We start from the raw sequence: 26,706 nt of genomic DNA, 5'->3' as shown, positions 1-26,706 counted from the left end.
GAGTGTATAAATGTCTAGTTGAGTATTTATTCCTGATATCCATCCAAAAATAATACTCTGCACATCAAAGCCTGACGCTTTTGTATTTGTTTCTAGTGAAATTAAGACATCGTTAATCCTCTCATGAAAACAAAGGCTTCCCACTGACAGGATTGAGCAGTTGCATCATTATTTAATGGCAATAAACTGACAAGTAAAAGACATAATCACTTAATTTGAATGCTACTTAGATTTTCTGTTCTATTATTTCTGGGGTGTGAACTAAACCAGTGGACTGTGATATTAAATTTGTGGTGAAGAAATCGAATAAACTATACATTTAAAGTGAATGAAATATTTTAAAAATAAACAAGGAAAAAAAAGCAGAACTTCAGTCGATTTATACATGAATGCTCCATTTGTTTACAATATTCAAGCCTTTCTTTCTCTTTTCTGCCTCCACTTTTCCCAGTCGTTCTGCTTAATTCTTCGCTTCATTTCAGCTTTTAGTTTCAATTCTGACACAATGCTCTTTTGTAGGCGGGTATGACGATTTTTAAGCCCACCAACTTCTTTGCCATTAAATTCATAATCATAATACATTATTTTATTAATTGTTTTTAAACATGTGTATGACTGATATAAATGCTGTCTGCAGTGCACAGTCATTTACAGTGAGAAGATGTGCACTATAAACCTAAAAGAAGAGGAACCATCTTCCCACTATCCCATTTGTTTTGCTTTTGGGCACGGAGAGCAAATTCTCTTGTATCTGAAGCTGAGGCAATTTGTTTTATTTGACTTCTTGCCCCATAAAGTGTCAACGTTGGTTCCCTTAACCCAGGGGAGGTTTGCTGCAGAAAACAAATGGGTGTTGTAACAGCCCTTACCAGCAGAGTTCAGTTTTGGGGTGTGATCTATGTATTTATCTAGGAACATTTGCTCTGTTTATCTATAACTGGGAGGATAACAAGCAGGTTTCTTCCTGTGTGCCTCCGTGCTTGATCTTACACACTTTGATTGATCTCATGTCCCTAGAGGACTATGGGGAATTGGTAGCCACTTGAAATATTCATCAGGCTGCAAAAAAAGTTTAAAAATTCAGAACAGATAAAGATGGTGGTGTTAGTATGTTCTAGTACTGGTGTGTATGTTTGTACACTGCTGAGAGGATTGTGTGTCTGTGTGTGTGTAACTATGAAGAAGTGAATGTTCAGCCAACTATTGATTTTGGAAAAGGCTCTCACTGAGATGATGAGGAGGTGTGTCTTGTGAAGTGGCTATTATGTGAAATCAGTTGCTGTTGGCTGATTTTTGCATGCTCTATATTCATTGCTTCCAGCTCTCCAAAACAGCTTAGGCTGCATCTCCTTAGGATGCAAACAATTGCATCCAGATTCACTGGTTTAACGAACACTCAGCTGCTTCAACATGCTTGAAAGTGCCGTAATCGCTCCATTTCTGGGAAGACTTGAGTTGTCTTGTTTTGCTCTTAACACCCTGAGATTGAAGCTGAAAGCCAAAATCCAGTAAACAGTGTCAAAAAAATAAATAAAAAGCATCATTGTGAAACAGATACTTCACCATGGGAGGGATATTGATACGTGTGACTTAAACCCTGCTAAGCATTATAAAATGTATATCATTTTCCCATCTACAATATTTCAGACAAATTTTGAATATGACATGAATGACAAGTGCAGAATGGTATGACTTTTAGGAATTGAATAATAATGTGAGAAACTCAATTAAGTAATCATATTTAATGAATTACTTTTTCCCCCCAGCTGACTTCCTCAACACTGACATTTGAACACCCACAGATAAGGATTCAAACAGCCTGTGTCCTGGATGTTGACATTTGACATGACGTTTCCTCTAATTCCTGAGCAGCTACATAATAATTACTGCAGTTATACAACCTGTCCTCGGGCTTGGAGGCTTGACCTTTCTGCAAATAACATGTTCATTTCCCTTAATGTGAAAACAGGGAATGTCATTTCCTATTGTGCGCTCCAAACGCAACAACTAAGATGTCATCTCGCATCAATTGCATGCGTCAGCTGTGAACTTATGATATTGTGGGGGCATATATGTACTGGGAGTTTTTATATGTGCATAACAAACAAACACATGGGGTCCATAACAACTTATTTTTTTAAATTCCGTTTTTTTTTTTATTTATGTACTTTCTTGTAACTTTTTCACCAGGAACCACAAGGGAGATAAACAGAAATCCCTTTGAGGAAGTCTTCACACACACTTTAAAAACCGCAGCCACATATAAACACTGGAAGGAAACATGCATATTTAGTTATTTATAGCTGAGTAACCACACAGCAGGCATGTGGTTAAGATGTATGACAACCTAGTTAAAGCATTCAAGCTGAAAAATGAGCTACACTGAGAAGAAAAATAAGTGTATGTTATGGCCCAGCATTAGGTTGTTAAGAAAACATTTTTCTTTTATCTTTATTAGACAAGATATTTTTGTTTGTTTCTTTGTTTCTTTTTGTTTTGGGGAATATTTTAATCAGTTCAATTAACTATGATCAATAATCGATTGCAACTTGCTGACTTTTGCAAATTTATGTTTGGCACTGTTGACTATGTTTTTATATTTTTCCTGGCTGAAGGAGCCTAAGTACACAGAGGAGAGGAAGCTGTGTACACTACAGTGCATGCCTTGTTTTTACTTTGTATATATTTACTTCTCGATTTGAGGTTTAAAATTGGCTGTTGTCACAACATATTGCTTCGATTTACCAAGTGATAAAGAAGAAAGTAAAATAAACATGTTATTGCCTCTGAAGTCCTTGCGAAATGTGTACTCCTCTGAATATATTAAAGGATTAGAGATTGTATGTAACATGATTATAAACAAAGCAGCTGAAGTGTGATCAAAGTGAGGGAGAGTAAACACACACACGCAAAGCAAACACACTCATACTTACAGATACATACACAGGAGACGAAAAAGTGAGGGATAAACAGAAATTATGAGACGGATTAAGAGATTACTCCAAAGAAAGATTTTTTTTCTTCCATAAACGAAAACAGAACATTAGCAACAGACTTTGCAAATGAAGAAATATTAAATATGGAAAAACATGTTTGCACGTTTGAGGTTTTGCCCGTGATTTCACGCTATGAGACCTCTTCTTAAGAAATATCCATGGGATAGTTACGGATTTGCTTTCCCTTTTTTTTTTTTAATGTTTAGAAAATATATTTGGGGCGCTGTCTAAAACATGAATAAAAACAAAATGTAACACGAGGATTTACAGTTTTTATCAGGTAATTTAACTGAAATGCTGAATAGAAAATTCAATATTACTGTGACAGCATGCATAAACACAGTCACGCATATGCACATGGCCACTTTGTTAGGTACACGTTGGTTAAACCCCTTTTTGCCTTCGGAAATGCTCTAATCGGTGGTGGCATACCTTCAGCTATGAGTTTCTGTTCAAGAAACCATTTTGAAATGATCTGGGCTTTTGAGCATGGCACATTATGTAACGTGATCATAAAGGGATGGACCTAGTCAGCCACAATTCTCAGGTAGGCTGTAGCGTGCCAAGAAAATACACCCCACACTGTTACACTACTAGTAGCAGCCTGAACATTTGCTAAAATGTAGAATGGATCCATGCTTTCATTGTAGATTGATGTCAAGTTTGATCAACTGTGTCTGCAAAAAGAAAACATGACACTGAGAAGATTTTGACATTCTGTTCCTTTGCTGCAAATGCTGATGGAATATATATAAAAGGCAGTCTTACATTGTTTTACTGAAGTGAGCAAGGCATTTTCTCAAGAATGCATCATCTGGATGGCAGCAATTATATTTCATATGCTGAACACAAACTTGAATATGTCATGTAGCTCAAATGCTGAATGTAGGCTGATAAAAACCTGGCAGTTAATTTCCTCTTAATCACAAAGAATGTATTCTTTCTTTTCTTTGCAAACTCAAGTTTTAACAACATCAGTGTTTAATGATAGGAGTTTTCAGTAGTGTTACTTAGCTCATGAAGTGATATAGTAATTATTTGTATTAGTTATATGGGCCTTTTTTTGACAAAGGTTTCATTTATTCTCTGATGTACTACATACATACACATGTAAGCTCTAAAACTTTGTGTTGCAATAAAAGCCCAAAGTATATATGAAGCTAATGGAGAAGCTTCATATGTGTCTTTTTTTCGCCTGAATTCTGAGCTGCTGATGATGGATGAGATCATTTTTATCCACTAGTTCATGACTGTGTACTGGTCAGTGGTATCTCAGCAGGATCTTTAGGATACTTATTTCTGTGAGACATTGAGCAGTGACACTTAACATCCTCACTTCCTCACTTCAGTTTTATGTTTTTCTTGTTTTGTTAGTTTTCAGGTGGCTCAGATACACTCTAGACAGGCCTCATTAGTACTGGAAGGTATATAGAGGTTTTAGAGCAACTTATGCTCCCATTCAGATTTGTCTTTTTCAGGGAAGACCTTGCATATTTCTGCAAGATAACAGTAAACTGCATACTGTATCTGTTACAACACCATGGATTTGTAGTGGAAGAGTCTTAATATTTAACTGACGTACCTGCAGTCTAGATCTTTCAATAACTGAAAACATTTGGAGAACCATGAAATAAAAATGATAAAAATGACAAAGAAGACCCAGGACTATAGAGCAGCTAGAATTCTATATCAGACAAAAAAGGAGAAACATTCCTCTTCTTAAAGTCCACCAGCTGGTCTCCCAAGTTCCGAGATAACTCACTCGCAAATGGAGGAAAATGTAAGGAAGACAGGAAAGCAGAGAAAGAAAAGAGTTTATGAGCATGAACAGCCTGTTTAATGTCACAGCAAAGCATCTCAATTGGATTTCATGGTAAACAGACTGGTTCTTTTCTTCTCTACCTGTGCACTCAAACCAGTATATATACAGCATGCTTCATTCACACCCATTCATACACAAACTTTTTCTATGCTTGCTGTAAGTGCTTTTGATCTACAGCTACACACATTCACACCTTTACTCCAGTTATCTTGGTTTGATATAAAAATTTGTGTGATGATCTGAAACATTTAATCTGAAATTAGACATGATAGTGCATGTAAGATCTGCTTGTATCGTGTTGAATTATTTGGCAAAATCCACTGAAAGCAATGAAATTTAGAGCACAAGCAACAAAAGACAGCTGATCACAGCCTGTAACCAAAATCTGCTTGTACTCACAACAGAAATGAATGAAACTTATTTCTGAGCGATTCTTTTCCCCACACTTCACTATTACAGATCATCCTGGGTTTTGTAAACATGCCAAATCCAACTTTAACCCCTGATTTTATTCATTTTCCTGTTTAGTTGTGGAGACAAAACGGGGAGACACACAGATCAGTGCAGTGCCTGTCATTATTACTGTAGTGAGGAAAGAACTGTGGATGTCAGTCTACAATACTATAATCACCCATTTCCACAAACTGTGATAGTGACTGAAAGACTAAGATACAATACAATAGAAATGGGCTCTCTCTAAAGGGTGTCTGTGGTCACTCATAGATACACGGTCTGGAGTTTATTCAATTGAGATAGCCTTATTGTGAAGCCACTGCCTCATCTTCATTGAAAACAAACTATTATGGTGGTTTGGGAAACTTAGGTGTCGTCGTTGCCTCCTAGATGAGTTTTTTTTATTTTTTTATTTCCAACATCAGAATATCCATTATAAAGACCACGACATGCTGAAAAGATTTTGTCTCCTGGTTAGCTTAAAAAAAACCTCCATAATATCTCCAAAATAAGATGAATATTGAACTTTTACCCTGATATCCCAGACGGATAAGAGCTAAATATAGATGGATTGTAACGTACTAATACTTACATTACAGTACATTTAACCTGAACTTGAAGTTGAAAGTTATTCTTTTCCACACTGGCTTGTTAGACATAATTTTTTTACATATCCACTTTGTTCTGTTAAATTTTGTGTTTGAGTTGCAGTCAACCCCAATAGGCAAACCTAAGTGAAATCTTTCTTTTTAATTTTATTTTATTCATCTATTTTACTCCCCCCCCCCCTTGCAGTCTATTGGATGTTAATCCCAACAGCTTATTCTACAATCTCAACATGCTGGTTCTACATCAGGGATAAAATGTAAGATGATAATCCCATATAATTCTGGAGTCCCAGAACTATTTGAAACCATATTCCATGAACATGAATAACAGGATGTGAAAACATGGACTCGTTATATTTCACACTGTTTCTAACTACTGTTAAACTGCATAAATTTATTCATACACATTTTTTTATTTATATAAAGTGTCCAATAAGATAATGCCCTGACTGTTTGACAGCAGGTTGCGATCATCTTTTGGGGATTTACATCCAAAGGCAATACAGTAGTGTAGTGCTTAACACTGTCGGCTCACGTCGAAGGTTTTGCGTTTGAACCTGCAGTTTAGCTGGGGCCTTATTGTTAGTAGTTTGCATGTTCTCCTTTTGCCTTACTTTATAGATCCCTTCACTACCAAAGTCTCTAGTTAAAGAGTTTTTGCTAGCTAGAGAGTTTTTGAATCTAGTGTTTTTCATGCTAGCTCTTCAAAAAACATACAGACCACTGTATATTCATAACGTTCATAGCAAAAGTTATTTCCTGTTACTTTAATGTTTATTTATCTCTGTGGGAATCACTTTAACGTTTTTGGAACAGAATTATTTATAGTTTGATTACTTTTAGAACATATCGCTGCTGATCATTAAATTACACCCCAGTTTCATCATAAACTTAAACCACAGAAAGAAAAATGTACAGCATTGTGTTAGTTTGACCACTTAAAACAACTTCTTATTCCAGTATTTGCTGGGTTATCCACACTGGGATCATCAGAGTTAAAGGACAATCAGCCAAACTCACCAAACTATTAAATTTCTCTTGAGTTTTGCAAAAAGTTTGAGCACTTTAATGTATCCATATACATCCCATATGGCTGTTTAAGGAAGGTACAGTATCTCTTACAGTTTCATTATTTTCCAAATCTGCTTTGCTGTATTTTCTTTAATGAATTAGACCTTACTAACAACTCTCACCTCTTGATACTCTCAGCTGCTTTGATATTGCATTTCCTGTTAGACCGCATTCTACACATTCACTGACATTTTATCCCAGGAGATGAGTTTCGTTTAAAGAAACAAACTCACGCATGCTGTTTTGAGTATGGAAAGCTTCATTTGTGGTGCTCTCTCAAAGCTCTCTCATCCAGTTCTCTCTTTTCTCTTGTTGTGTTTTGCTTTCTCGAGTAAGTCATTTTGTATCTCAGGTACCTGAGCCTCATTCCCAAGGTGTATATTTCAGTTCTTACATACTTACAGTATTTGATCTGCTCTCTCAGGTTGTTCTTTTCATATATCCTTTCTACTTTCTCTCCTCCATTCCAGACGGAAGCTATCTTAGTATTGTTTGAAAGTTTAGCTTAAGCAGCCAGTCTTTAGCTTCAGCCAATTTAAAATTGTCAACATCTTTTAATCTTGCTATTCATCTCTTTGTGTTCAAACTCTCTGTGCAAGGCACCTTTGATATTAGTTGGTTGTTTTGTAAAGACTTCTTCCATATTCCTCAGATATCTGTGCATCTGAGCTATGAGTTAGTCTTCTATCTTCTCCTCTCTTTTTATAGTATAGAGCACAGTAACAATGCAGTAATCTGTACTCTACTAGATACTCCTGTTAAGGGAAATGCATTTCTATTAATATATCTAAATGTTCAGTATCTTGTGCAGGTCAAAAATGCAATGAATTCTGTTAGACAAGAAGGTAGGAATGCCATAAAAATAACCAAACACATAAGTGTGTATTCCTGAAATGCATGGTTTGAAATGGTTGGAGTCTTTTCTGTGAAACTGTATTTTAAACACTGTAACGGATTCCACAGGATAGCGCTTTTCATGGAGTAGTGTAACAATTTGTAAGGACTCAGTGCCAAGTGAACCTAAGGTCACAAGGCATTAATTAAATTGCTTTGAACTCTAAACACTCCTGAGCCATGAAACATCTTTTCATAAAAAGAGCAAAGAAACTTGTCATACTAGTTCTCTAAGATAGTCAACCACTTGGTGTTATGGCAGCTTACTTTTGTGTCTGCATTGGCTAGAAGCAGCTCTCAAAGGCAGCACTGGTCTGTTGCTGCATGTAGAGGGTCCTAGTATAGCCTGCTTGGTGCTAAGGACAGAGTCAGAGCAGCGTGTTGACAGACACCAGTGCTCTTCTACCATGCAAGGCCCATGTGCACTGACAGCTGTCAGCTACCTTGGCCATCATCTGTCTTTCACTGAGATGCACACATGCACCTCTGTATATGCATGAACACACACACTAACATAATATTTCCTTTGCACACATGCGTGCACACATGTGTAAGTAGAAACACACACAGAGCCTGAGAGGAGAAAGCTGGCCCAGAGTCTTAGTCCAGTCTACCTCTCTCTCAGTTTCTCTTTATCCCTCCCTCTCTCTTTCTACCAGCCAAAGCTAAGGATACTGAGCGCCAGCCACCCGTGAGATGAACGATTTAGTAATTGTGCAGCTGGCAGCCCAGGCACGGGGGCTTTTGCAGTAGTAGTGGACACTGTGGCATGTATGGACAAAAAGACTACTCCTGTGGGGAGAAAAGAGAGAAAGAGAGGCAGAAAGGCAAAGACAGATAGAAGCAGAAAGATGGAAATTTTAATGGAACACGGTTAGTTCTTGAAAAAGAAATTTAGGGAAAACTAATGGCTGTGAGGACAGTGAGAAAGACAAGAGAGTGGGTGCAGGCTCATCTTGGTATGTGGGTGGAAGCTTTTTAGTTTTGAAGAGTAGCAACAGTATTGGCATGGGAGAAAGGGAGCAAGGGAGGAGGGGCAGTGATTTGAATAGGAAAGGGAGGGAGCGAGGGATGGGGGTGGAAAAGCAGCAATTAGTGTAATTAGAAGACCAGCTTTAGCAAGGCACTGACAATATGTCACCTCTCATTATAAGCCATAAGCAAACACAGCAGCCTAATTCAAAGCAGCACCCATTCTCTAGACAGTTCCCTGTGTCAATGCAGATTTTGTTCTCCCCAGTCACGCTCGACTGCATATCATTGACTTGCCAATACAACATGGGGTTTTGGATCCAGAATATAGAGTCCAGTCTGGGAGAGAGAGACCCAAACAATAGCAAGGTCCAACTAGCATGCTGCTGGAGTATGGGATGTTTGGCAGCCAAACAGACAGGACTCGAATCCTTGTTAGGCTACAGTGAGATTGATTAATTCAGATGGATGAAATGTGTTAGATGTTTGTGCAGAGGTGGTTTGAATAGCGGATTATGTGTTGATTTGGATTTAATGTTTGGGCAATTATGACATGAGAGCCATTGTGCTTTAAAGCTGTGGACACATTTCACTGAACAATTTTATCGACTTGTGTAAAAACAGTGTAGGATTGATTGGACAGGATGTTATTTCATGTTAGAACAAGTACACAAATTGGCTACATGATAAGTTTGTATTTGGACTTAATAAAAAAATCAATATGCCAGCTAAGCTAAGCTAAGCAAAAAATGGACAGTGCAATGCGTTTTATTATATCATACATGCTCATCATTTCTTCCAGTGCTCGTGTTTCTGTCGTCCAAAGGCAACTGCTATTTGTTCTAGTTTGTCTCATAGCAAACAGCCCATTAAAACTTTACCATTGTAACATAAACAATTTACAGAAACATGTTTTCTGTTGTGCCTCTGCTTCTTTTTTTCACCCCTCTGTGACATGACACAGGGCTGCTGAGCCAAGTGACTGTGACAAATTGGGATTGGAAATGACAAAATAGGCTATTTAATAAGCATGGCAGAGGGGATTGGACTCTGGTGTTGGGTTCACTCGAATAAGCAGACTGTCTGAACTCCTCCTGGGCCCGGCTTTGATGGCAGCTTTCATCCATCTGATGGGGAGATTCTGGCAATGGAAGTTGGAGCCCTCTATGCCTGCTATCTACAGAGTCTGTGTGTATTAAACTGTGCATGCTTGTGTGTGTGCATGTATGTGTGTGCATAGGAATGGTTTTGTGTAAATGCAAAACCAGCGCACACATCAATCTGATGCACAGATATACTGCGGCGAGTGAGGGGGCCCAAAGGGAATAAATGTGGCCATGTGTTAACCTCAGGCTATTAACTTCCAAATATAAACTCCTTCCGTCAGATTGTAATCACTTGTGCTGTTTTTGTCACCATGGCCCCTGAAATGAGAAGCTGTTATTAGAGAGAGATGCAGCGATATTCTCTAATGATACTAGGTTCAACTGACTTGTCAGATTTTGTTAGTGTGTGGGTGAAGACAGAAATATTTGCCTGCATATATGTTTAAAAAATAACTGATGACTAATAAAACACAATGTCCACGTGTTCAATAAACAGTGATCATTTAGAAAACTATTATGGGAACATGCATTTTAAGGCAGTGCAGAATGGACAAAAACAGGAAGACATCAAGAAAAGGTATAACGACAAAACAAAGTGTGAGTTGAAGCCAAAAGAAAAGACAACAAAACAAGTTACAAAGAGAAAAAAAGTGTTAGCAGGCAGCAATGTCAGTGTGTTACAGAAACGGAGACAAAAAGGCAAAGTAAAGAAAAGACGGCTTTGATATATTAAAAAAGCAGTTAAGGAAAAGTGAGGAAGGGAACAAATGATAGGATGGGTTAGAAAGTTTATTGTGGTGTACAAGCTGGAATACATTAACAAAATAAAATACCAAGGTTTGCATGTTATTTCTATGCACATTTGTGTGAAAAGTGTCCTTGCTTTGTGTTTATGCATATGTGTCTGGGCGAGTGAGTGTCTATGTCTTTGCCTGCATTTAGGTTTTGTTATACAAGCTTCCCAGAAGGAAAAAAATGGGGGGGGGGAAGAGGCCAGCGGGGCAGGGGAACACTGCATTTTTGACCAGTTACATCATACACCAATGCCTGTAAAAACATGAATCATAAATTAATGCATGATGACATTTTTCACTTATGTGCAAGTTCAGTTGTAGGGAGAACTTTATTTCACTTCTTCAGATTTCTGCATTCTTCAAAATGTAGTTCAAGGCTATCATTATAGACTTGACTTGACTGAATTCTTGGACAATTCCTGGTCTGCTGTTAGTGACTGTTTTGTTTGCATAAGGTGCAGCTGTAATGTTTACCACCACCACCACTTCAAGGTTTATCACAATCTTAAACCCAAAAATCCCCACAAAAAACTGATGCAAGACTCACAATAGTGTTAAACTATTATAACAGAAATCTGGTCAATGGGTACAGTGCAAAAACCTTGAACCACCCTTCATTTCTTTATGTCTTGCTTGCAAGGAGCCAGACTGCCTTGTAAATGTTTAAGGGCTTTCACATTTTCTCTTTCATCATTGAGTATTTTGTCACTCATTTTCAGTCCAGGAATGATTCATTATTATTATTACTTTTTATTTCTATTTCTATTATTCAATAGTCTATAGTTTTTGACTAGCAACGTCTGAATGAGTTCAGGTTGTGTCGTACAATAAAGTCAATAAAAATATTGGATTTCAAACCCTGTAGAATTATACAAACTTTACTTTTGCCTTAGTATTTTTATGTATGTTTCAATACATCTCTAAACCTACCTAACCCATCCCTACAAATAAGGGATGGCTCAAGATTTTTGCACTGTACAGCAGATGATAAGGGATAGGGTGAAAAAAGAAATATTAACGGGGGAACATGTAGAGAAATATAATTGAACCCAATGCAAAGCTGACAATTTTGGAATTACAGAGACTTTTAAATCAGGTGTTACAATAAAAAAAAAAAAACAGATAATCACCAACGTTTGTGCGATATAGCTTTTTTTGAGATATTTGTTTAAAGGTATGGTCATTTAAAGAGAAAATGTGGTTCTCTGGGATCCTAAACATGAAAAACCTGCACAATATCAGGGACAGCGCTCTGATAAGATACAGTATAATATACTTTAGTCTATTTTCCTGCTGTATTTTAACAGATATGGAGGGCAACAACATGTATTTGTATAACACTTTTTTTTTTAAAGCAAAAGCAGTTCAGAGTACTTTAAATATACAAAGAAAGACATTAAGGCCTCCAAACACTGACTGTTTCTTTATAAATCTGTGTCAGTAACACGGGAGATCTTAATGATGTCGGTAGGGCTTCTACTCATCTATCCTGTCAGTACATTAGGGTGTCTGATGAGAGGTTGTCAGCTACCTGCTTTGCTAGCTTTTGTTGTAGCTATGGAGTCTGTGTTTGCAGTAATTGTCACTGCCTTAAAATGATCAAGCTCGATCTGCTTCATACTGAAGGCACTGACAAATGGTACAAATCTCTGCAGTGAATGATTCATCTTTTCCAACCCAAGTTAAAAGGAAAAAAGAAGCTGCCAGTATTTTTCGTTCAGTGGTTCACAGCACTCACATATGCACTCCACACAACTCTCTGAAGTGGTGTCTAATCTGATTGGTCAGGGGAGGCATGATAGAGAGAAGAGAGGGCTAATGGCAGAATAGAGAGGCAAAGATAACAAGCTTATCACAGTGTGAAAAAAAAAAAACTGGGCAAAACTTGTTTTGAAGACAATGTCAAACAAAACACTGACCAGTTTGCTGGCTTGTCAGTGTTGTTTTCTCACACACATTTCAACAGGTGAGCTTTATCAGTCGTCATTAATTAATTAATACATGGGTAATTTAGATCTCTTTGACTTTAGGGTTTTTGGCTTTCTTAAATGTTTCGTTCCATTCAGATTTTATTAAGGAGACCAGTCACTGGCAGAACAACAACAAATGTAATACAAAATAAAAAAATAAAAATTAAGGAGAAGTGCAACTGTTTCCATAACACTATGTGGTTTCTTGGAAATGCTGTGTTTAACCTTACCCAGTCATGGTCACCATATAACCTATTACACCTAAATACAATAAACAGCCGATTAGATGTGTTAAGCAGCTGTGACCTTCAAGATATCCAGTGTAATGTGATAAAATGAGTAATAAACCCGTATGTAAACAAAGAAAATGTCCGTACATCTATAAAAGATGACAATAAACAAGAATAGGATAGCAATTAAAACACAATGACCATAGAAACATGGGCACCGTCAGATGGAATCTACTCTGATTAAGTATATATTGTGAGCCAATTACGTCCTTAGTAGTCATTTAATATATATTAGTTTCCGGCAAACTACTAAGTGGCGGTTTACGCCACAACATAATTGCCGGGTAAATCTCCTACATAATTATAAAGAACAAAATACATTACGTTATGTAACACTATGACAGTGACATCATTGCTCACAACAAGAAGGCTTGATAAGCACTCTAATAATAGTAACAACAGCCTAAGTAATATTAATGTTTATTTTTCTTTGAAAAGGGCAATAGGCCACTGATTTAAGACGGCATGGCCATGCTGTGTCCCAGAACAAATGCATATCAACACACACGCAGATATAGATGTATTGTGCCCTTTCATGTCTGTGAATGGTCACATCTGTGTGTGAGAGAGTGTCAGAGACAGAGAGGCCTGTCTGCTGGTCATTGGCCCCATGCCTATCAGTTTGCAGTGATCAGTCTTGCCTGGCTGTCGTCTGCTCGCTGCCAGCTGTCAAAGGGCTTGCTCTGGGCATGCCCACTGATGAGAGGCTGCAGCCATGCTCTAGAATCAATCCAGCACTCTAATAGGTCACGAATGGCTGCACAGTGCTTGCCAATAGCTTTGGACTAGAGAATGAGTAGAGGAGGGAGCGGAAAGAGATAGGGCAAAGAGAAATGAACAGGGAAGGATAGGTACTTCAAACATATATATTTTTTTTAATGATTAATCATTATTTTTTTTATTTTTTTTCAACAAGGTTTACTGCCCACTGTTACAAAACAAAGGGGTGGTAATTGACATGCCACTAATTTGCCTCTGCCAGCTAAGGCTTGTGACTCCTTTGTAGTGATGGCCAAGTTTTAGTAAAATCAGAACACACTAACATAAATCTCTCTCTCTCTGTTTTTCTCCACAGCTCATTACAGTTACCCACTTTTAGACCCAAGTAAATGTGTACACACTTAATGGAATTCCCTAAGTGCACAGGCAGAACAGAAGGAGACGGATTTTCATGGAGGAGTGTACATTTTATTCTTTGGATGCCAAGCAGTTGGTGCTCAGCAAATGTTTCAGTTTGCAAAGCGACTTCTGGGCCATTGGTGCACACAGAAAATATTTGATACAAATGCTCTCTAATTAATCAAATTCAAACCGCCTGTCCTACTGTTAAATCATCTACTGTAAGGGAACAGGGAAAGCAGATAGGCAGAAAGAAATTAATTCTATCTTCCCAATGTTGTTTGCCTTTGAGGCAAAGAGGAATAAACAGTGTGTTTTTATTACTTTGAAGTTATCACTCCACAGCTGTAAAATATCTAATTGGAAACTTGAAAAGAAATATATTTGATAAATTTAAGTCAAGTGAAAGACTTAAGAAGAGTTCTGCCTCCCTTTCACTCTCTCTCTCGCTCTAAATACACACACACACACACACACACACACACACACACACACACACACACACACACAAAGTAATAAAAGACATACATTTCCTTTCGTCACAAAATATATTTATTATAAACATTTTAAACGATGCTCTGAATCCTACAGCAGTAATGGCAAAGACATAATTTCTTGCAGAAGTTGTTAATTTAATAATGTAATGTTTCTCCTTTTAAGTACCTTTTGACAAAAGCCATATTTAGGTTTAATTCTTAGCAGTTTTATTATTTTATCAGTGATATAGATCACTTCATTACAGATGGTAATTTTAAAATACTCATTAAAATAGATTAATAAACAAAGGTAAGTATAACAGCTAACACCCAAAAATGTAATTCTTACAGAAGAACAGCATTAGCTGCGCTTAAATAAAGACTATAAAGTATTTATAGTTTTCATGTGACACCCACCTGCGGTCCAATGCTCTTCAGCCATCCTTTGCTGTACTATCGGATGTAGTAACCAGCATTTATTGACAGCTGCCAGAAAGGTAGAGAATATGGCACCAACATGTGAACACCTGTCCTAACCCTTACAGGCCAAATATCACCAATCCCTGTGTGGTGGGGCGTGGTCGGTGGCACAGCTGCAGCGAGGCGGACACACCTGAGCGGCATCAGCAATCACGCCGCACCTGCATTAAATAGTCCGTACTGGGTCCTGTCAGTGTTATTGTTGTCAGCGTGTGTGGCTGCGGGGTGCAAACCTGCAGCTGTTTGTGTGTAGCAGCAACCGTGATAATAAAAGTATGCTGGAAAGCATGAGTACATGGTCGGTTTGCCTGCCAGGTTAGTGACTGAAGACTATGGTTAGAGTGCTCACTGTGAAACCGACTGAACAGCTGATTTTACCATTGACATCACAGGTGGTGACAAAAATGTAATAAACACATTTGAATAATTTTTATAACAGAATAACAGAATTTGCTCCATGTCAGTTTGCAGCTCTTCACAATTTCACCTCTCCTGCTCAGGCCTGAAAATGATGAGGCTGTTCTGCTCTTTATTCTGCTCGCTCTTTATTTGCTCAGATTAGTTCTCCACACTCTGGATACTTCATTCAGCTACAGCTCGCCCACTGCTTTGCACAGCCAGCAACCCGTCTGGTTTTCCGGACACACTACCCACTCTGACCTGCTCTGCTCAGGCTCAAAATCCCATCCTGAGCCTGGCAGTAATTATTCATCTTTTATCTGGTTACACTTCCTTATATATTTATTCATGTATTATTTTGTTACCTGTTGAAGATCAGGCTCTGGCTGCTGGGTTGGGGTCAGCAAACTCTCAGCTTTCTTTCTTGGCTAGCTGTGCATTAACATGTTGTCTGTGCAGATGAATGCAGAGAACCCAAGTTCTGTTAGCAGCATAATGCAGTTGTTTCTGTCTTGGACACAGCTTCACTTTATGTACTCATGTCCTTTTGTGCAATAAAAATAAAAGTAATTTCCATATCGCCAATTCTGAACAGCTGTGCTTCACTCCACCCTTTTCCTCCTCCCACACAGGAAATGAAATCGATACTGATATTTTTTGCTTTCTATCTGGAATGCAGACAAATGAAAAATGAAGAATCATTGTAACACAAGAAACAACTGTAATGTAATGTTACATTACTGAAAAATATACTTATTGTAGTGATCCATTACATTGTAAAACAACAAAAAACTGTCTTTAGACTGTCTTTTCAGGGTCTTAGTTTTAAGTCTGTCTCTTAAAACTGTCTCCTCTGAGACGTGAATTGAACAAATTAATGAATAAAAGTAATTATTTAGACATAATTTGCAAAAATAATGAACACTAGTCAGTGTCACGTATGTGCTTCTTGGATTTGGCATTTGGTTACTTTTAGTGTTCAGATAGAAAATAGGACTGCGTTAAAAGCCCTAGAGACACTACATTTGCTGCTGGTGTGTCGCTACAGGTGCCACTGTGAAAATTAAATAAGAGCCCAGCTAGTGTACAACAATTTATACTTCTTGCCAGAAGTTCAATCCTCGGGTAAGATAAACAGCGAGGTAAACTGCAAAATAAACAGTACACTTAACTTAGGGCTATACTCATCATAGTGCCTTTTTCTTCATCAGTACAGTGTGTTTTTAGATGACGCTAAACTGCATTTAGCAGCAAGTTTATTGGTTGAGTAAACTTTTGCCTCGCCAGACCTTGGACCTGAGATCATGGTGGATAAGCAGGACATTTTTTTTATACATGAATTTGCTAACCTCAGGGTTTTTTGCATATCTTGCGGAAAAAAAACAAAAACAAAAAACAAAACACCAGACAGATAGGTAATATGGTCCAGTAGTATGAAGACATGAAGTTGGAACTTGCTCTTTATCAGAACTGTGGGTGTGGCCTGGTCACAGTGGGGAAAAAAACGCTCTGTCATCCCCCATGCCAGGCAGCAGGGAATGGTCATTATCTTCAGTTACAAGTGGTGGATTTTAGAGAGGGATACATGGCAGACCCAGAAAAGCTTGATCACATTCTGTATCACTGCTGTCTGAGCAAAGCTCCATCTGAAAAGAATGCTGGAAAATAGGCCTATCGCTGCCAACAACCACACTCCCACTGTTAGTAGACACAGGCAGCCGTGTGTGTAGTGCCAAGGCACACTGTGCACCGTTGGTGTTGTTCTAACATACTAAAAGGTCTAGGGTTGTGTATTTGTGATGAGAAACAAAGTTGTCCCTGACTGCTAAATTATCTCACCGGAGTTCAGTGTTATGCATAGTGCTGAAAGACTACTGGGGTCAGAGAAGGCCTTGTATTCTGTGCATATTTAATACAATTTATTTTCAGCTGTCATTTTGACGTCTAACAGTTCTGAAAACCAGACAAAAATTATTGTGCTGAATTCTACTTCATAACGATTTACGCACTTGATCTGAAATTGTAATTCCAGTACACCCCCTTTCCTTTACAGCAGTGTATCGCCACTTCTGCCTAACAGTTCTAACCAAAGTCACCACTTGACAGAGACTGGTGGGTTTTGTATAGATTGATGTACTGAAAACACTTGATGAGCAAAAAAAAAAACAAACTTAAATGAGTTCAATTGCTTAGAAATGATTTGGTGGTAAGATACCAGACTAGTTATAACAATTGCAATACATGATGTTTTCAGTCGGTGTGTATTTCTGTTGAATAATTCTAATCTCAATGTTGACAGTAATAACCCTGTTTATGATTTTTGCCATTCAAATGGCCCTAGCATTCATCTCCTTCCTCTGTAAGCTGTTGGTAAGCTTATCATTGACAAGCCAATTTATAAATAAGATGGTAATAGGATCCATTGCTGGATAAACAACAGCACAAAATTTAGTATCCCCCCCCCAAAAAACAGTCAGAGTAACAAACATGAACATGTTTTTAAAAGACATGGGTGGTCTGCTAAATCATGTGGGATTATATGATGGAACAGAAGGGTCCTTTTTAATTTTTCAGATTCAATACACCCAGCTACCCTAGGCTAATACATAGCCCTGTTCTGGTTCTTAATAAAATTGAGGAAAAATTTCTAGCTGGATTTGCTCCACATTGAGTGAATGCATGTAGAGCATCTTCTGGGCAGCAATTGATATGTGGTTTGTTCACTGATGAACAGGGTTTCTCATTCCTTCCAAACATAGAAAGAATCACTGGCTGGCTGATGGCTTCCAAACGTGCCTGCCCTTTCCTAAAAAAGTTTCCAAGGACGTCTCCCAGATGGATCTCTTTAACAAACCATCTGGCACAGAGTTGTTAAACTCTGCTGTTTCAGCTACCTGGGGAAGGTTACCAGTAGCTACTGAGGAAAATGAATGTGCTATCATCATTCAATTTTGGTTGAGCAATCAAGCCTTAATCTTTCAGAATGTTACAACCAAAAGTTAAATAAGAAAAATACTTGCCTGTTGCCAGTTTAGCCTCTCCATAGACTGCCATAGAATTTATAGATATAGATAAACATGCGACCTGATCATCAGTTTTGCATGCCAAAAGACAAAATCATTTAGTTTCTCATTTCATTGTAAACCTGTGGAAATTTGCTGCTTTCAAAATCCTTAATGTTAATATGCAATACTTGAACATTTAGTCATAAAATAAAATTTGCTATATGATTACTTACCTTAGAGTAGCACACCAATCCCTGCATCACACAACTGTAATAGTGATAATGTTTATACATTTTCAAAACTGTATATTTTGAAATCAATGTGCAGTTTTTCTATTAACACTCACTGTGCTGAAGTTAATAAAGAGATCTGAGCTGTTTAAGTTACTCCTGAGCTGTTTCCCCCGGAGATTGGACACCCCCGGAGCAGTTGGTTTCCAATACCACGGACATTTCCTTGACCAACAGTCTGAGAAGGAATTATTTCCGGATGCTCCAAGCTTGCTACCGGGCAGCAGGAGAGCACGATTAGAAATTCCTTCTAAGCCAGCAGAAATAGGTTAAACCACCTGCTGGCCTTAGGAGCTTTTCTTCGGCTGGTGTTGCAATCTTCTTTCTTAAAGTTGTAAGGCCAGAGACATAGTAAATGTTATTGTTTCTTTTCCTTTTGGTCCTTTTGTTCTGAATGTTTCAAAGAGGCCATAAATCACACCCACAGCAACACAACACACTCTCTTTCATTTCCTCTTATATTCTCGGCCCTTTAATTTCTTCATGTCTTCCTTTCTGTCTCCTTTAGAACCCTGCTTTTACCCTCTCTGTCTCTGCTCTGTCAACTCTGCCTTTCTGTCAGCCTCTGTGCATGTTTCACAGCAGCCAAGGACCATGTCTGTTACCCCCTCCTACTCTCCAATGTTTGTCTGAAGTATTAGGGGGTGTTGCCTCATTGGATAGAATTAATTGATTAATACTTTTATCCAATTAGTGTTCCCTCATGCAATTAATCAGCTGGCTGCGGTTAGGTCCGCTCCATCAGTTGGATGAAAGGCAGACAGATGCTTTGGGTTTGCTGTGTGATGAACAGTGACCTTTCTTGCTTGCGTTCCCTTTCTCTCACTCCTCCTCTCTCCTTTTTTTACTCTCTCTCTCTTTCCTTCCTATTTTCCTTCCTATTTTTCACATGTCTGGTTTCCTGTCTTTCTATCCCGTTTTCACCATTCTCCAGCAAATTGTTGGAATTCTTGCTGAACACAAGAATTACTAATAGAAAAATGTTCGTTGCAGATAATCCTAACAAAACCAAAACACTTATGGGTTTTGTAGTTCAAAAACACAGAGTTAAACAAAGATAAATTAAACAAAAAAGCGGTGCTATAGGATTTGTTCTTTATTTATTGTTTATTTGTACATTGATTTAATATTGATTGTAAAGAGCTATGAAAAATTGACACCAATAACCCACAACAGGTCAAGTAAGGGAAAAAAATACAACTAAAATAATAATAATATTAATAATGATAATCATCATCATCATTTTGCTGGTTAGTCAATCCTTAAATCTATCAAATAGAAACTATTTCCATACTGAGGCCATGACAACAGTGTCTTTTCTGTTTTACAGGTTCCCTCTTTTCCTGCCTTCAATCCATGATGGAGCTGTCATAATGGCTGAAAAAACACTGTAGGACCTTTTGAAGAATGAACTTTCCAAACCAATGGATTGTTTTGAAGGGCAAAGCTGTCAGAGACCAAACATTATCACCAACAGTAAAATCCTTTGGCCTTTCGTCAGTTCAAGGTTTCTGCTTCAGAAGGTAAAGCCAGCTGTGACTTTTCGAGGAGCTGAACTACTGAAGAGTTTTCTCTTCAGCAAAGTTTAATCAAGTCATTTTTTGGCAGCTTAGTATCAAACCACCTGAAACACACACCAGCTACTGGAGGTGACATGGCTAGAAGAGGAAATGGAAGCACTGCAAGCAGTAATCGATACGAAGTCAAAAATGGATGGAAGCTATCACTCTCAGTCTTCATAGGCATGCTTTTCAATGTCATTCTATGCTTGGCCCCCCTAATTCCTTCAATGATCAGTGAGCCTGTCTAGCAAAGCCTGTTTTTGTTGCTTTCAAAAACCTTGAATAACATTTTCCAAAGTCAATTTGTCCAGCTACTTTCGGTCACATAAACAACATATTAAGAAAAACAAACAATAAAAAAGACCCTATAAGTTGGAGTAAACACTACGAAGAATCAGAATTACTGACAATGTCACAGTGCAAACAGTTACTCTGCAGGTGGTACAACTCCTATATGCTCTCTGACCTGCCCTGTGTTTGGCAGATAACTTCAGATTGATTTCTGATCCCATGGATTAACTTTCAAGCTCTTTCACAAAGACCTTTAAGCGTGTCCTTTTGGAGTTTTATTTCAGATAAAACTACAACAGAAAACCTTCTCTTGTTTGCATGAATCTTTTAAATTACATGTAGACACAGGAAGGATTGTTTTTCTTTTTTTTTAAAATCAAAATGGCTCCTTCATCGACATCAGGAGTTTGGACACTACTGGCAGCACTAACTCTACTTAGCTGCAATATTTTTATCTGGTGTGAAGCTTCAAGGACTAGTGGCACAACAACTTCAGGAGAAAGAGACCAAGAGCAAGGACCCTCATCACTTGAACGTGTAAAGAGAGGATGGGTGTGGAACCAGTTCTTTGTCGTGGAGGAGTATACAGGAACAGAGCCTCTATATGTAGGAAAGGTAAGACATTAAATATATGAAAAACCTTGTGAACAGGTGTCAATTCCTTGAACTGTTGGTAGTGAAAAGAAAAAGAAAAGAATGTCTCAGCATGCAGTTAAGATATGGGTAAAACACTTCAGGTAAAATAAAGTATAATACTCTGGATAATGTTCAGGAAAGCTTTAGTGATGTACTGTGGAGGGAGATTAATATGTTGGCAAGCTATGTTGAGGTTAAAGTCAGAGTTTCATAAAGGTAGCTCTCATTTTACCTAGCTAAATCACCATGGTAACATATGCTATATGCAACCTATTCAAGCGAGCACAAAATTGTCATGGTTTCTTTTTAATTTAAAATAAGCTGTAATTCTAATATAGATTATCTGCTTAAGGAAGATGCATTACATATGCAACCATACCTAACTGAATGAAAGTTACAGCTGTAAAGTTACAGCAGTAAGAAACTTTGTAAAGGGCCTAAACTACTGTCTCGCTGGAATTGCAGCTAATAGAACTCAGAAACATAAAAAAACAGATAAGTTCTATTTCTAAGAACAAATAAAATGTATTATGTATTGAACTTTTCCCAAACTAAACTGATCTTCTTATCTCCTTTATTAGGCTGTGAGAGAATGTCAGACCTGAACACACTGATTAACATTTAAATAATTTAAATATTTAAACTATAGAGATGAACATGCAGCAGCTGATATGTTAGGAAAAAATTAAAGATCTTCTGCAAGAATATTCTCTTATCTTTGGATCACCAGTGCTGCATTTTACTGTTATCCTTTTTATACTCTTTAGTGAACTTTATCACCAATTCTTATGATAATGTTACGAGTGTCTGGAGTTGGTGACAAACTTTTAGTGCTGAAGAAGAGTCAAATGAGGCATCAAATCCCCCCTTTTGTGAGTGTGCATAGAAAGTGATGCCGAAAGTCTGACTTAACAAAGAAAGTCGATAACCTCTGACACCTGTTTCTCTAAGTAAGGTTTCAAGATTTTGTCAAGACAAAAAAAAAAAAAAACTTGCCAACTTCCTTTGCAGTATACACTTTTTGAGGGACAAATTCCCAATTTGTTGTTAAAATACTCCAGATGCCTTATGTTATCAGGATGAAAGCATTATTTCTAAGAACCTCTCTCAATCACATAAGACTTTTTAATGAGCAATTCAGATCAGTTCCTTTAACCAAATGCTTTTGTTGTCCTTGTGAAACAGGGTAAATAATGTGGCCAAACATAGATATACAGCAAAACAAACAGGCTTTCAAGGGCAGACATGCACTTATATATGAATTTGCTGTTTGAGGAGCTTAACACATAGTTACTCACCTACGTTATTTTACATGATAATTTATGTGACACCAGCATATCTCCTTTAAAATACTATACTCTACTAAAGCCGTTAAAAGGTATACATATTTTATAGAATAATACATGTTCAATCTAGAGTATACTGTAGACTATTTTGCTGTAATATTTGTGAAAACAAAATAATCAAATGTAACCCCTTCAGCTCACACAGCCATCAGAAAGGCAGTAGCTGGAATCACTGTCAGATCCATACTCAGTTACTTTAAGTAGACCATGATCGTTGAGTGTTACCATAAGAATTCAAGAGAAGCATTTTCATTGGGCTCGGAAATCAGCTGACAGTTCCTGCAAGCATCCCTATCCTGCCCGAACCTTTACACACAATTGTACATACAGAAAAAAGTACACACAAATGACATTTGTAGATTTAAACTAAATATACTGTTTAGGCATCTATGTGTTTGCATTAACTGTCAACTCCTGATAAAAATCTGCATATTTATTCAATTTACATAAAAGAGAAAATGATTTTAGTTCAGGATAAAAGTGTGATTTGGTCAAAGTCAAAGCTCAACTACATTAAAAGCATTTTTGAACGGTCTAATTATGCACCTCTTCTAATCAGTAACCACAAATGCTTCCCTCTGCTCTTTGGCATTTGCTTTGTAAGACAAAGATGCAAAGTGGCCAGAATTGTTGCCAAAATGCATCACTTGAAGCCGCTGAATTACTAAACCGACACTAGCACTAAAACCTTGCTTCCAATCAACAGCAATTTCATTGTAGTTGCATTTACTTGTCTTCTTTTTAACCTGCATAAAATTACCGAGTTCTTGAGATCAAGACCCTGACATTTTGAATGAAGAGCAAGAAATTAAATCCAAGTGGTTTGCTGCTAAGAACTACCTCTGAACAAACTCTAAACAATAATTTCAGCTTTTCTGTAATGCAAACACTGTGGCTATTCAAAACAAAAGTGCTGGACAGACGCGTATGGATTTTCCAATATAATGTAGGAATGTTGACTTAAGGTAGGCATATACCTCCCACATGACTCATGCTACTGAAAGGAAGGCACCATTTTTAAAGAACATGAATACTTTGAGCTGTCAGGAGCTTTTTGGCTCCTGTGCAATGTAAGAGTCACTGTGGCTTCCAGACTTCTTTCAGTTCTTGAGCCAGTCTCTCTGAAAACCGTAGCCCACTGGCTTAAAATTGAGTACTTCGATCTCATGCTCCACATAAAAAGCTTTCAGAGATTAGTCTTCAAAGCCAATTTTGCTCAGAAGGTCTCGAACTACAATATTTTTCTTTTTCTCACAGTGTACCAAGTGAATGGAAAAAAAGTCATAGATTACTCAATTACACTTACTTAGTTATAAGTCAAAACAATTACAAATGATTTAGTTGATACTGAATTACTAATTTATATCATTTTTTTTAAAGCTGACTAAAGTCCTTATTAAACTAAAAATAAATAAATAAAAAAAAAGCAAGGAACTATCTTACCCACCTGTCTTCAAGACATCTAAATCTGATGTTTTTGTCTTATTTTCTGTTCACTAAAAAGTTCCTGCTCCGGGGCTAGTACTGTCTGATCACCTTGGGAAAATGCACAAAGACACTCACTTGTCAAACACTAGCCTGTCTGCTACAGTTTGCCTACAACATGTACAAATTCTCACGTTATGCAAAAAAGTATATTAAAAAGTCTTTTTATATTTAATTGTAATGAGCAACTATACCAAAAATAACTAACAATAAATGCTTTGCAAGTACAGTGTAGTTAAAGACACCTTTAAAGACACTTTAATATTGTTCTTTAATACTCCTTAATACATTTTTAGCCAATTTGTTAAATCATAAATGAAGCCATAAAAATTCTGTGTTTTTTTTCTGTCTTTGGTGTTTGTTAACAAAGCCTCTGTACTTAGTGATGACAGCCTCAGCAATGCCCTTCCTTTTGATGTTGAGGACAATGTCTTCACACCAGAAATGTGATCAGTGAATGTCATTTTGTAATGTAATCATAGTTAATGGGTATATGTCAAATGAAATCAGTTTGTTATCATGTCAGTAGCAAGTGTGCATTTATTAATATTTTCACTTTTTTTTTTCCATTTCGTCTCATTCACATCCCATTCATCAGCTGTTGCTCATATGATCCTCAGTGACTTGATGAGAGTGGACACCGTGTATGATTCGATTGCTTTACGTAGGACGTGATATGAAAAGACAGAACATTAAAGCAGACAGAATGAGACACGGTGATGAGTCACATGCATCAATCATGAAATCCCCTTGTTTCTAATCAGTTAGACATGGCAATTGACCAGCTAATATTGCATCTGCATATATTGATCTCTCTTTTCTTACAAATGAATGGAGATGTTCTTTGTACCAGAGCCTGGTCTTACAGAATAATTATCCTTTGATCAGTATTTTTCTGCAATTGTGAATGTGACGAATTCCTGCTGGCAAAACCAATGCAATCCAAACAATGCAACAGGCAGCACTGTCTGTCTGCTGGTAGAGCAAGAGACAGAATAAAGCTGAGTGACATATGAGAAAAGGAAGGAAGCGAGAGGAAGGCTTCAAAGGGAGACTGGAAAACAAGAGCCTTCATACACTGACTGGTGATTCATTAAAAGGACAGGGTGCCAGGGAAGACAGTGAGCTGATATAAAGGAGCTTAAGGGAAGAGCTTGAGGGAATGATGCAGCAGGGGGGAGAAAAGAGATGATTTTATTAATAAAATTATCAAGTTATTGCATTTCATGTCACAAGGGCAGCGGCCAGTGCTATTTATGGCGTGCGTAAGTGTGGATGTGATTGTCTGGGTGTTAATACATGCTCAAACACAAAGTACCCCTGCTGGATTTTTGGTATCGAAACTATAATTTAAGCTATGAAGGATTAGAGCCAAGCATTGGCCCTCTGCATTGTATAATTGTGCATCTTGCTTTGCCCTGACACAGCAAAGTTGACAAATTTGCTTTTTTTCCACACTGTGGTTACTGCCAGTGAAGTCACTTTTCTAGTAAGATGGTCACTTACATGCATTTGATCTGGAAGATTTTATCTGTGTATTTAGATAAATACCAGTTGTGTACTTTAATGATCTAAAATGCATGCATTTTCCTAGCTCTTTTTCAAAGCTATTGTGCGGTGATAAAAGGAAGGGAACTTGGGGAAAGAGAATTGCTGTAGAGCACAGATAATCCTAAATGGCTGTTGTTAAAGGAAGTTGACAGGGGAAATGATACATTCTTCATCTACTCTGGGTTTTTCTTGGTAGTTTTTTTTCTCTTCTATATTGACAAATGCTGTCAGAAGTAAATCCATTGTGAGGGTGAATGTGTACGAGGTGGACAATTTCTGCAGCGTGTGCACACATTCTATGCTCACGATAGTAACGTGTACAGTTTCAGTGTTGTCTTTATGTCCTTTCAATTTTCTCTGAACTTTGTGTCTATATCTGAGATGAGTTTTTGCATACTGTCTCAGCAAAAGTGATAAAGTTGTTACAGTCCATGTCACACTTCAAGGTGCTTCTTATCCCGTTTTAATTCTTAACCCAATTAAACAAATTAGCTTTTTTAAAATAAATATTTTTCTCATACATCATTCGTCTTTCTGAAAATTATTAATTTGATTTATGGTGTATCAAATTCTGTGTCTGATTTTGGTTGCAGTAGGTTTGTTGGACATAAAGTAAAATCCATTTAAATGGTAAAAATCAAAAGAGGCTTTTGCTTTTTTTTGATTTATCTGTTTTCTGATATTTTGTAATAATCAGAAATGTGTTTGAATAAAACACTGAGTTTTTTAAGTGAGTTTGTTTAAGCTTTACGTGTTATCAAAACATTCTTGAACGATAAAAAAAAATCATTTTAATTCATTTATTTGTTTATTTTATTTAAGTAGATGATTTTCTTTTACTACTGAACAATCCCCTCACTAGTGTCTGCTTTACCACTGCCTTAGCTTGCATTTAGAGAGATTACAACTCAATGGTCTTTGAAATCCATCTATAAGATAAGAAAGTCATTGGAGAGACAGCTGATTATATTTCTTCTCTTTTGCTGTAACCTTTCTCTTGGACACATGCATATATACATACCAGGTTTATGTCACTTATCTGGTTTATTTGTTTATTTTTAAATAAGGTCCTAAATTGTCTGTGTAGGTT

General features: G+C 37.4%; 1 protein-coding gene across 3 annotated transcripts in view; it reads left to right on the top strand.

Moving 5' to 3' along the window:
- Positions 1–26,706, top strand: part of LOC102289709 (cadherin-22) — a 167,990-nt gene that overhangs the window by 69,729 nt on the left and 71,555 nt on the right. For all 3 annotated transcript variants that reach the window (XM_005929747.3, XM_042223974.1, XM_042223975.1), the window contains one exon: positions 20,076–21,213. In XM_005929747.3, the coding sequence (XP_005929809.1) occupies positions 20,980–21,213 (234 nt within the window). In that variant the 5' untranslated portion in view covers positions 20,076–20,979. The remainder of the gene's footprint in view (positions 1–20,075; positions 21,214–26,706) is intronic.

The sequence above is a fragment of the Haplochromis burtoni genome, unplaced genomic scaffold (genome assembly GCF_018398535.1).
Source record: "Haplochromis burtoni strain Fernald_Lab_line unplaced genomic scaffold, NCSU_Asbu1 Contig_125, whole genome shotgun sequence".
NCBI classification, from domain to species: Eukaryota; Metazoa; Chordata; class Actinopteri; order Cichliformes; family Cichlidae; genus Haplochromis; species Haplochromis burtoni.
The sequence above is the reverse complement of the archived record's forward strand: the minus strand, read 5'-3'. Positions and strand labels throughout refer to the sequence as shown.